This window comes from Rana temporaria, chromosome 6 (genome assembly GCF_905171775.1).
Source record: "Rana temporaria chromosome 6, aRanTem1.1, whole genome shotgun sequence".
NCBI lineage: Eukaryota > Metazoa > Chordata > Amphibia > Anura > Ranidae > Rana > Rana temporaria.
In genome coordinates this window covers 5,639,629-5,652,107 of record NC_053494.1, presented here as the reverse complement: position 1 = coordinate 5,652,107, position 12,479 = coordinate 5,639,629, and the positions used below count along the sequence as shown (strand labels likewise).

The 12,479-nt window shown below is 46.7% G+C and overlaps 1 protein-coding gene across 1 annotated transcript in view; it reads right to left on the bottom strand.

Moving 5' to 3' along the window:
* The window catches only part of LOC120942948, a 46,418-nt gene that overhangs the window by 27,236 nt on the left and 6,703 nt on the right, over positions 1-12,479 (bottom strand). Inside the window, exon 2 of the mRNA XM_040355931.1 lies at positions 1,929-2,086. Within this exon, the coding sequence (XP_040211865.1) occupies positions 1,929-1,989 (61 nt within the window). The 5' untranslated portion in view covers positions 1,990-2,086. The remainder of the gene's footprint in view (positions 1-1,928; positions 2,087-12,479) is intronic.

Genomic DNA, 12,479 nt, shown 5'->3' with positions numbered 1-12,479 from the left:
CACCGAACTGATTCTTTGCCCCGGGTGAAATAATGTCTAGCTTCCCCACTGGTACTGCCTATAAGAGTACCAGTACCAGCCGTTCTACTCTAATAAAGTAAAACGGCTTGTGGCTAGTGAAGGGGGAGAGGGGGCTTGGGTGGCCAGGGGGGGGGGGGCGCGGGAGTTGTCCGGCCGCCATGGGAGAGACCTGTCAAAGTGGGCCAGTCTGGATGAAGTCCAGGGCCAAATTTTTGCCCTAGTCCAGCCCTGGTTTACTTTTTCACTTTTTGCACTTGTAGTTTACACTTGTAGCGCAAAGTGGATTTGCCTTTTGTGAATAACCCCCATGGTGTCTGCTGAGTGGGAATAGTACATTCATTGGGCTCCATTCACCAAAGCAGATCACATGTGATATTTAGGTGTTCTGTCACTTTTTTCCCCAAATAGAGCATGCAGCCAGGCAGGCCAGGAGAGGGAGGAATGACCCCCAGGCCACATGCCTTCAACATAAGGGGGTTATGATAATTGCTGGTTGTTAGGAACACTGGCCCGGATTCAGGTAGATTTGCCCCTTAGTTACGGAGGCGCAGGGCAGCGTTTTTGCCCTGCGCCCCCGCAAATTTCCTGCGCTACCCGCAATTCACGGAGCAGTAGCTCCGTAAATTGCGTGTGCGCTGTGTAAACTTCCCCTGCGTAAGGGCGCCTAATGTAAATGATCCCGTAGGGGGCGGGAATCATTTAAATTAGGCGCGCTCCCGCGCCGAGCGTAGAGCGCATGCTCCGTCGGGAAACTTTCCCGACGTGCATTGCGGCAAATGACGTCACAAGGACGTCATTTGCTTCAAAGTGAACGTGAATGGCGTCCAGCGGCATTCACGAATCACTTACGCAAATTATGTAAAATTCGAACGTGGCGACGCGGTAAAGACGGGTATACTTTAGCATTGGCTGCTCCTGCTATTAGAAGGGGCAGCATTACGCTAAACACGCCGCACGGAAACTACGTAAATTGCGTACGCAGGGCTCGCGCAACATTGTGAATCGGTGTTAGTATGCAATTTGCATACTATACACTGAGCACAATGGGAGCGCCCCCTAGCGGCCATCGCAAGAATGCAGCCTAAGATATGCGTGGCATAAGAGCCTTATGCCACGCAGATTTTAGGCTGCAGTCGGCGTTACGATGTTCCTGAATCAGGAGCATTCGCTACGCCGGGGCAAGTAAGCAATTGCGCTGTGTAACCTATGGTTACACAGGCGCAATTGCTTCTTGAATCTGGGCCACTGGCTGCCGCTCCACTCATTAAACGCTTAAGGACCGGCCCATGTAGCTCTAAACTGGTAACCTGTAAAAATTTTAAAGCATCGCCTATGGAGATTTTTAAGTAATAAAGTTTGGCGCCGTTCCATGAGTGTGCGCAATTTTAAAGCATGACATGTTAGGTATCTAATTCCTCGGTGTAACATCACCTTTCATATTTTACAAAAAAAATGGGCTAACTTTACTGTTTTGTTATTTTTTAATTCATGAAACCATTTTTTTTTTTACAAAAAAAAGGCGGTTGAAAAATGATTGCGCAAATACCGTGCAAGATAAAAAGTTGCAATGACCGCCATTTTATTCCCTAGGGTGTCTGCTAAAAAAACATATATAATGTTTGGAGGTTGTGAGTAATTTTCTAGCAAAAGAATGATGATTTGTACATGTAGGAGAGAAGTGCCAGAATAGGCGCGGTATGGAGGTGGGTATTAAAGCCCGGTATTGAAGGGGTTAGTAAAGGTAGAATATTTTGTGTCTTGGTGTATGACATTTCTATGACATTTCTGTCTAATACAAGCGATTGGATCTGTAGTTAACAGAAATGAAAGCTAAAACAATACATGAACAATTCATGAACAATACATGAACAATACATGAACAATACATGAACAATTCATGAACTCACCATAGCTTTGGTCCATACGTTGTCTCATTAGGTTGATTTTAATTCCCGCTTCTGTATCCATCTCTTCGCGTTAAATATTTTCCTTCTGAAAAATTGATGCTTTAACTTCCGGCTTCAACTATTCAGCTCTAATTAAATCTTTAAAGGGATGTGTTTCTCTGGAAAATAGACACAAAAATGTAAAATAGGTATAATATTACCATTATTATTATTACTATTATTATTATTATTATTATTATTATTATTATTATTCATTAACACGGTACCCAGGGCCGGCCTTTGGGGTGTGCGAGCTGTGCGGCCGCACAGGGCGCCATGGGCAACAGGGGCGCCGTGCGGCCATCACAGCTCGCAGAATGTGAGTCGCAGTCAGTTACTCACATGGTCATCACAGAAATCCGACTCCTACGAGTCACAGCAGCAGGCGCTGCCAGGTCCCCCTGTCCTGGGACTGGGTGAAGAGCAACGCATCGGCTGCAGCACCTGAAAAAAAATGGCAGCTGCCGGGGAAAGCTGGAAAACATTTGGCTATTATCCAGCCGACGACAGAAGGGAAAAAGTGGCTTATAAGCGCTAGTGAGCGCCATTTTTAAATGCAAAGCCACACTGTACAAATCATTAGTAAGACCTCATCTGGAATATGCAGTTCAGTTTTGGGCTCCAGTTCTCAAAAAGGATATCGGAGAACTGGAGAAAGTGCAGAGAAGGGCAACCAAACTGATAAGAGGCATGGAGGAGCTCAGCTATGAGGAAAGATTAGAGGAACTGAATTTATTCTCTCCTGAGAAGAGGAGAATAAGGGGGGATATGATCACCATGTACAAATATATAAGAGGTCCATACAGTGGACTTGGTGTTGAGTTATTCACTTTACGGTCAACACTGAGGACAAGGGGGCACTCTTTACGTCTAGAGGAAAAGAGATTTCACCTCCAAATATGGAAAGGTTTCTTCACAGTAAGAGCTGTGAGAATGTGGAACAGACTCCCTCCAGAGGTGGTTCTGGCCAGCTCAGTAGATTGCTTTAAGAAAGGCCTGGATACTTTCCTAAATGTACAGAATATAACTGAGTACTAAGATTTGTAGGTAAAGTTGATCCAGGGTAAATCCGATTGCCTCTCGGGGGATCAGGAGGGAATTTTTTCCCCTGCTGTAGCAAATTGGATCTCATGCTCTGCTGGAGTTTTTTGCCTTCCTCTGGATCAACTGTGGGTATGGAGTTGGGTGTATGGGATTGTACTGTGTTTTTTATTTTGTTTGTTTATTTTTTGTGGTTGAACTGGATGGACTTGTGTCTTTTTTCAACCTGACTAACTATGTAACTATGTAACTATGTCCACCGAAAGGTAAGTCACACTGAGTCAGATAAAAAAGAAAAAAGAAAAATGATTTGCTTTTTATAGCCAGCCTACACACAGAAGGGGAGGAGGATATAAGGGACTTAATATATTTTTTTTCTCTTTGTGTATGTTTAGGTGACCAGGGGGCGAGGGGTGAAGATGGGGGGGGGGGGGGGGCGCCACAGGATTATCTCACACAGGGCGCCTGAACACCTAAGGCCGGCCCTGAGGTACCATTTGTGGAAGTTAGTTTCAATAATGAAATAATAATGCCAAATACTATAATGTAGGCTTTCATATAATGTGAGACAACACTATCATGTACTTGACCCCCTGGCTGCAAACACGGCCCTTGGGCTAATCACACACCTTACAAACTGACGGTACAATCTCGCTTAGATTTATCCACAACCATGTACTGTGAGGTCCGACCTCAACTGTTCATTTCATTTATATCCAATCTGTGAGGCCATCACTGTGTTGTCATTTTAGTGGCTGTAACGGAATGGCCCGTGACACCCAGAGACTTTTGAAGGATGGGGGGTACTCCTGTGCCAGCTGCACTAATGACTCTTGGGTCTAGGGTCATCCTGTGTCCCTTTTGGGCATAGGATGACTGAGAACTGATATCTCGGATTACATGAGATGGGACATTAATGGTAATTCATGTATTGCAGGATCTTGGAATATTACAGGTTGCTTTTTCTGACCCCCAACAGGTCAATAAGAATGTCTCATAGACTGTTGAGATGCTAATTAAGTCTGCTACTGTGGTGATGTGAATTGGAGCTTGGTAGCCAGTAAGGCTGCCTATTGTGGGCGTACTTTCAAATTACCCGTGTCGTATCTTTAGTTTGAATCCTCAAACCAAGATACGACGGCTTCTGGGTTCGAGCCGACAGGCGTACGCCTTCGGATCTTAGGATGCAATACTTCGGCGTCCGCTGGGTGGAGTTTGCGTCGTTTTCCACGTCGGGTATGCTAATTAGCTTTTTCCGTCGATCCACGAAGGTTAAGCGCAGCCGTCGCATTCTCTTACGTCGTCGCTAGTCGGCTTTTTCCGGCGTTCAGTTAACGCTGCTATTATCCGGCGTATAGATAGACTGGCCATGTTAAGTATGGCCGTCGTTCCCGCGTCGAAATTCAATTTTTTTTGCGTAAGTCGTCCGTGAATAGGGATGGACGTAAGTCACGTCTAAGTTCAAAAAATGACGTTGTTGCGACGTCATTTCGCGCAAAGCACGGCGGGAAATTTCGAAACGGAGCATGCGCAGTTCAATCGGCACGGGGACGCGCTTCATTTAAATGAATCACGCCCCCTAATCGCCGATTTTAATTCCGCCGCCAGAAATACACTACGCCGCTGTAACTTACGGCGCAAAATCTTTGAGGATTTGAAAGTACGCCAGATAAGGTACGGCGGCGTAGCGTATCTCTGATACGTGGCGCAAGTGCAATTGTATGTGGATCTGGCCCATTGTTTAGATTATTATACCTTATATTCATTTTTATTACCTGGTTACGTATGTCTGCTTTACTTCCCCTGTGCCCGCTGTGGGGGGCGCACCCTCGGTCATCCCTTATCATTGCTGCTCTTGTTTGCCTGCTTTTTTGGGTAAGCAACCAAACCCCCCCCCCCCTTTTTTTTTCTCCCTTTCCTCATATACCATTTTGTTTATTCATCATTACATTGGGGTAGATTCAGTAAGATTTGCGCAGTTTTTACGTAGGCGCAGGGCACCGTTTTTGCCCTGCGCCCCCGCAAATTATCTGCGCTACCCTCGATTCACGGAGCAGTAGCTCCGTAAATTGCGTGGGGGCTCCGGCAAAATGCCCGGCGTAAGCGCGCGCGATTTAAATGATCCCGCAGGGGGCGGGAATCATTTAAATTAGGCGCGTTCCCGCGCCAAGCGTAGAGCGCATGCTCCGTCTGGAAACTTTCCCGACGTGCATTGCGGTAAATGACGTCGCAAGGACGTCATTTGCTTCAAAGTGAACATGAATGGCGTCCAGCGCCATTCACGATTCACTTACGCAAACTACGTAAAATTTAAACCTTGCGACACGGGAACGACGGGTATCCTTAGCATTGGCTGCGCCTGCTATTAGCAGAAGCAGCCTTACGCTAAACACGACGTACGCAAACTACGTAAACTGCGTACGCAGGGCGCGCGTACGGTAGTGAATCGGCGTTAGTATGCAATTTGCATACTATACGCTGACCACTACGGGAACGCCACCTAGCGGCCTGCGTAAGAATGCAGCCTGAGATATGAGGGCATAAGAGCCTTATGCCACGCATATCTTAGGCTGCAGTCGGCGTAACAAGCTCTCTGAATCAGGAGAAGTCGTTACGCCTGCGCAAGTAAGCAATTGCGCTGCGTAACTATGGTTACGCAGACGCAATTGCTACCTGAATCTACCCCCTTGTGTAATTCCTCCTGAAGAAGCGCTTCTTACTGCGAAACATGTAAAGGTTTCAACATAACCGGAACATCAAAAGAGTAACTGCATTCCATTAGCAAACAACAGCTTGGAACATTAGGAATGTTGTTTGTCACGTTTTTTAATTGTTACATTTTATTTCTATGGATATGGGACTTTCTTTTTAACTTATAGATTGATAAAGGTTTATCTATTGTTATAATCTCATTGTCATCCTTGGGTGGTGAGAAAGCCCATTCATCCCTGTGTCAGGGGCACACGAGGGGCGCTCCTAAATACTTTGGGCAAGATCCACAGTGAGAGTACGCCGGCGTATCTGCTGATACGCCGGCGTACTTTCAAATTTCCCGCGTCGTATCTTTAGTTTGAATCCTCAAACCAAGATACGACGGCATCTGGGTTCGATCCGACAGGTGTACGGCTTCGTACGCCTTTGGATCGTAGATGCAATACTTTGGCGCTCGCTGGGTGAAGTTTGCGTCGTTTTCCGCGTCGGGTATGCAAATGAGCTTTTTCCGACGATCCACGAACGTACGCGCGGCCGTCGCATTCTCTTACGTCGTCTCTAGTTGGCTTTTTCCGGCGTATAGTTAAAGCTGCTATTTTGCGGCGTATAGTTAGACTTGCCATGTTAAGTATGGCCGTCGTTCCCGCGTCTAAATTTTTTTATTTTTTGCGTAACTCGTCCGTGAATCGGGATGGACGCAAGTCATGTCTAAGTTCAAAAAATGACGTTGTTGCGACGTCATTTCGCGCAAAGCACGGCAGGAAATTTCGAAACGGAGCATGCGCAGTTCAATCGGCGCAGGGACGCGCTTCATTTAAATGAATCACGCCCCCTAATCGCCGATTTTAATTCCGCCGCCAGAAAAACACTACGCCGCCGTAACTTTCGGCGCGCAATCTTTCAGGATTCGAACCAAAGCCGGAAAAATTACGGCGGCGTAGCGTATCTCTGATACGCTGCGCCGATCCATTTCTATGTGGATCTGGCCCTTTATTTCCGACATGTGAACCGGGTCTTATGGTATCAGTTTTATTATTGGAGCGTTTTCACAACCGATACCAATACCGGTATAGTTGCAATGCTAATCCTTATAATAACAATAATTACAAATGTAGACGATAATTAAATGATTACATCATACCGTATTTCTCAGCGTATAACACCTACCTCAATTTTAAGAGGAACATTTCAGGAAAAACATTTCATCTTAAATACAGAAATTTAAAACAAAATAAGGGTCAGCGCCCATCAATGCAGCCTCAACATTGCCCATTAATGCAGCCTGATTAGTGCCTATCTGCAGCCTCACCAGCGCCCTCAATGCAGCCTGATCAGTGTCCACCTGCAGCCTCACCATTGCCCATTAATGCAGCCTGATTGGTGCCCATCTGCAGCCTCACCATTGCCCATTAATGCAGCCTGATCAGTGCCCACCTGCAGCTTTGCCATTGCCCATTAATTCAGCCTGATTAGTGCCCATCTGCAGCCTCACCAGTGTCCATTAATTCAGCCTGATTAGTGCCCATCTGCAGCCTCCCTATTGCCCATTAATGCATCCTAATCAGTGCCCATCTGTAGCCTCACCATTGCCCATCAGTGCAGCCTGATCAGTACCATCTTCAGCCTCACCATTGCCCAACAATGCAGCCTGATCAGTGCTCATCTGCAGCTTCACAATTGCCCATCAATGCGGTCTGATCAGTACCATCTGCAGCCTCGCCATTGCCGATTAATGCAGCCTGATCGGTGCTCATCTGCAGCCTCACCAGCGCCCATCAATGCAGCCTGATCAGTACCCATTAATGCAGCCTGATCAGTTCCCACCTGCAGCTTCACCATTGCCCAACAATGCAGCCTGATAATGGATTTTCTATGCGCATATGCAAATGAGGGAGATACGCCGATTCACGAACGTACTTGCGCCCGGCGCATAACATACGCGGTTTGCGTAAGTCCTACGCCCGGCGTAAAGTTATGCCCCATAAAGGAGGAGTAACTCAGCAGCATCCATGCAAAGGGCTGCACCAGGGAACACAAGCCGGCGTATTTTACGTTGTTTACGTAGTACGTGTATATGACTAAGCGTAGGTTACGTTCACGTCGTAGGCAGCGATCCGACGTATCTTAGGCAGTTGTTTCGATGTGATTCTGAGCATGCGCACAGGGAATGCGTCCACGGGACGGCGCATGCGCCGTTCGTTTTAAGTACTTGTTAAGGCACTCGGCCCATCATTTGCATGGGGTCACGCCTCATTAGCATGGCTCACGCCCACTTCCACCTGCGCCGGAATACGCCGAGAAAACCCTGCGTAGATTTGAGAGCGAGTGCTTGGTGAATACTGTGCTTGCCTCTCTGCTAGGGTTACCACTTTTTCTTTAGGTCAAACCCGAACACTTTAGCGGCGCACATAATTTTTTTTATACATCTATTTTGCTAATAAATACCATTTCTAATCATATGAAGTTAATAACAAGACTCCCCCTTTACATCAGGGTCCACAGAGTTCCCCTTTTACATCTGAATTTATAGAGTTGCCTTTCACTAAGGGGGGACTCTGCAGACTCTGAAGTAAGGGAGAACTCTGGGGCCTCTAACATATGGGATGCTCTGGGAACCCTGATTTCAGGGGGAACACTGAGAACTCTGACACACGAAGAGGACTCTGATGTAAAGGGGAACATTGCGGCCTCTGGTGTAAAGGGGAACTTTGATCTAAGGGATGCTCTGAGAACCCTGATTTCCGGGGGAACACTGAGAACTCTGATGTACGGAGAAGACTCTGATGTAAGGGAGAACACTGTGGCCTCTGGTGTATAGGGGAACACTGATGTAAGGGGTACTCTGAGAACCCTGATTTACCTTAGTGTACTCAGAGGCAGGAGATAAGGGGGGAGACTTCAGTCACAGACAGGGATGGATGGTGAGCTCACCCACCCCTTGGCAGTCAGCACCTCTCATTCAGATCTATCTGAGGCTGCTGGACTTCCAATTTCCGGCCGCCACTTTTCTTTTCTCAGGCACAGCACCGGGGATTGAAGTGTGGGCAGACACAGAGGGGTAGGGGTGGGAGGAAGAGGTGAAGATCGAGCCCTCTCTCCTCTCCCGTCTGTGTGTGGTGGGATGGGGGGGGGGGGGGCGATTTTTTAGTCCTGGCTTTGGGTGTAACAGACACTCTTAGCTTAGACAACTGCAGCCAGCAACCCTGCTGGGAAGCTATAGTCCAGTCTGAAACCCGGACACATTATTCCAAACCCGAACTGTCTGGGTGAATCCCGGACAGGTGGCAACCCTACTCTCTGCGCTGCGTCGGCGTAGCGTATATTCGATGCGCTACGCCGGCATAAATATGCGCCAATGTATGTGAATCCGGGCCAATGTTTTTATTTTAAATTATCCCCGGAGATACATATATATAAAGTTCTGCACAGACACAGAAGGGACGACAATCTCAGGGATTGGGGTCATTAGGAGACTCGCCTGTCCGCATTCCTGGAGGTGATTAGAGTCGGTAAGAAATGTGAAGAATCTGATACAAAGGTAACATGGCAACCAGAAAGACTGTGTGTACAATGTCAGGTATAGTACAAGGAGTGGTAAGATTAAGGCCGGAATCACACTAGTGCGTTGCTTTTTTGAGCTGCGTTGTCGTTGCAGATTTCTCTAGAGGGTGTTCTGCAGATCAACTGCGGTTTAGCTGCAGATCAGGTGCGAATTTGGAGACCTGGGAGAACTTCCGGGTGAGAGGAGAGTGGGGGAGAATTGTATTGAGCTGAATGAGAGAAACTCCTGCAGAGAACTGAACACATGTGCGAATTAGATGCGTACCCATAGAAGATAATGGGACTGAATTCGCACCTGAGCCGCACCGCAATACATAAAAACCGCACACGGTTTGGAGGCAATACGCAGTGCGAATGCATCGCACATATGTGAACCAGCCTCATTGAAAACAATGTATTTTGAAATGTCCTGCGAATTAGATGCGGTTTAAACCGCACTCAATTCGCATAGGTGTGAACCTAGCCTAAAGGGGAGGTCCAGGCATTTTTTGCGTTTATTAAAAGTCAGCAGCTACAAAAAGTGTAGCTGCTGGCTTTTAACCACTTGACCACCGGGCACATAAACCCCCTTAATAACCAGACCAATTTTCAGCTTTCGGTGCTCTCACAATTTGAATGACAATTACTCAGTCATACAACACTGTACCCAGATGAAATTTTCGTCCTTTTTTTCACACAAATAGAGCTTTCTTTTGGTGGTATTTAATCACCGTTGGGTTTTTTATTTTTTGCGCTATAACAGAAAAAATACTGAAAATTCTGTAAAAAAAAATAATTTTTCTTTGTTTCTGTTATAAAATTTAGTAAATGTAGTATTTTTTCTTCATTCTTTTGCATAATGTGAAAGATGAAGTTACACCAAGTAAATAGATACCTAACATGTCACCCTTCAAAATTGCACACGCTCGTGGAATGGCGCCAAGCTTCGCTACTTAAAAATCCCCATAGGCGACGTTTCAGGGCATTGTGGGGTATTGTGGAGTATTGTGGAGTATTGTGGGGTATTGCGGAGTATTGTGGGGTATTGTGGGGTATTGTGGGGTATTGTGGGGTATTGTGGAGTATTGTGGAGTATTGTGGGGTATTGTGGAGTATTGTGGGGTATTGTGGAGTATTGTGGGGTATTGTGGGGTATTGTGGAGTATTGTGGGGTATTGTGGAGTATTGTGGGGTATTGTGGAGTATTGTGGGGTATTGTGGAGTATTGTGGGGTATTGTGGGGTATTGCGGAGTATTTTGGGGTATTGCAGCAGAGTATTTGGGGTATTGCAGCAGAGTATTTTGGGGTATTGCAGCAGAGTATTTTGGGGTATTGCAGCAGAGTATTTGGGGTATTGCAGCAGAGTATTTTGGGGTATTGCAGCAGAGTATTTTGGGGTATTGCAGCAGAGTATTTTGGGGTATTGCAGCAGAGTATTTTGGGGTATTGCAGCAGAGTATTTTGGGGTATTGCAGCAGAGTATTTTGGGGTATTGCAGCAGAGTATTTTGGGGTATTGCAGCAGAGTATTTTGGGGTATTGCAGCAGAGTATTTTGGGGTATTGCAGCAGAGTATTTTGGGGTATTGCAGCAGAGTATTTTGGGGTATTGCAGCAGAGTATTTTGGGGTATTGCAGCAGAGTATTTTGGGGTATTGCAGCAGAGTATTTTGGGGTATGGCTGGTACTGCAGAGTATTGCACAGGGAGGGATAGATGGCTGGATCTGTGACTGCATGTGTCACAGATCTAGCCAGCAGCTGCTGCATCCGCTCTCTCCCCTCTCCTCTCTCACACTGTACCGTTCGGTACAGAGAGGAGAGGGAGGAACCGGCGTCATCACATGACGCCAGTTTGTTTACAAGTGATCGCTCTGTCATTGGACGGAGCGATCACGTGGTAAACCGCCGCTATCAGCGGCGATTTACCGTGATCCGTGATCAGCCGGGTCCGGAGGACCCGGCAGTCACGGAGATTCCTGTGTGCGCGCCCCAGAGGGCACGCGGGAGCGCGATTCTGGGAGGACGTACATTGACGCCCTCCCAGAGTTAAAAAAACGCCTTGTGGACGTATTTCGTCTATAGGGCGGTTGTTAACTGGTTAATAAACACACACTCACCTGCTCCACGTTCCAGCGACGCGCCGGCCGGGGCTCCGCTCCTCTCCCCCCCCCTCTCCCCGGCCGGCGTCTTCATCCTAAGTGTGGGCACCCGGCACTGACAGCTTTCGGCTTCGCGGCCGGGCACCCACTGCGCATGCGTGAGCGGCGCTGCGCTCTCTCATTGGCAGTGCCGGACCAAGACATTGTGCTGCCTGGGACCAAGAATGAAACGCTGCCCCCCCAGAAAAAAAATCACACCAACCAAAAGGCCCCCACATTCATTATTTTATATCATGATAACTAAAGGGGACCCATCATGGCTCTATACATGTATATAGGAGTATAAAGAGGACCTGTCATGTCTCTATACATGTATATAGGAGTATAAAGATGACCTGTCATGGCTCTATACATGTATATAGGAGTATAAAGAGGACCTGTCATGGCTCTATACATGTATATAGGAGTATAAAGAGGACCTGTCATGGCTCTATACATGTATATAGGAGTATAAAGAGGACCTGTCATGGCTCTATACATGTATATAGAGGACCTGTCGAGACTCTTTACATGTAAAGGAATATAAAGAGGACCTGTCATTACTCTATAAATGTATATAGGACTATAAAGAGTACTTGACATGGCTCTATACATGTATAAAGGAGTATAAAGAGGACCTGTCATGGCTCTATACATACATATAGGCGTATAAAAGGACCTGCCATGGCTCTATACATGTATCCAGGAGTATAAAGGGACCTGTGAATTGCCGGCGGCCACAATGTCTTTTGCGCAAACGAATCAATGTACGCTAATTGTGTTTTTTTTGGTACCACATATATGTAGAAGAATACATATTGGCCTAAACTGAAGAAAATAGTTTATTTTTCTAAATTTTGGGGATATTTATTATAGCAAAAAGTTAAAAAATATATATATTTATAGCACAAAAAATAAAAACCGCAGAGGTGATCAAATGTCACCAAAAGAAAGCTCTATTTGTGGGGAAAAAAAGGACATCAATTTTATTTGGGTAGCGGAGCTGGCGGAACGGGATGGCGGGCATCAGTATGCTGCCCCCCTAAAAGTGCTGCCTGGTACCCATGGTACCACCCGGTCC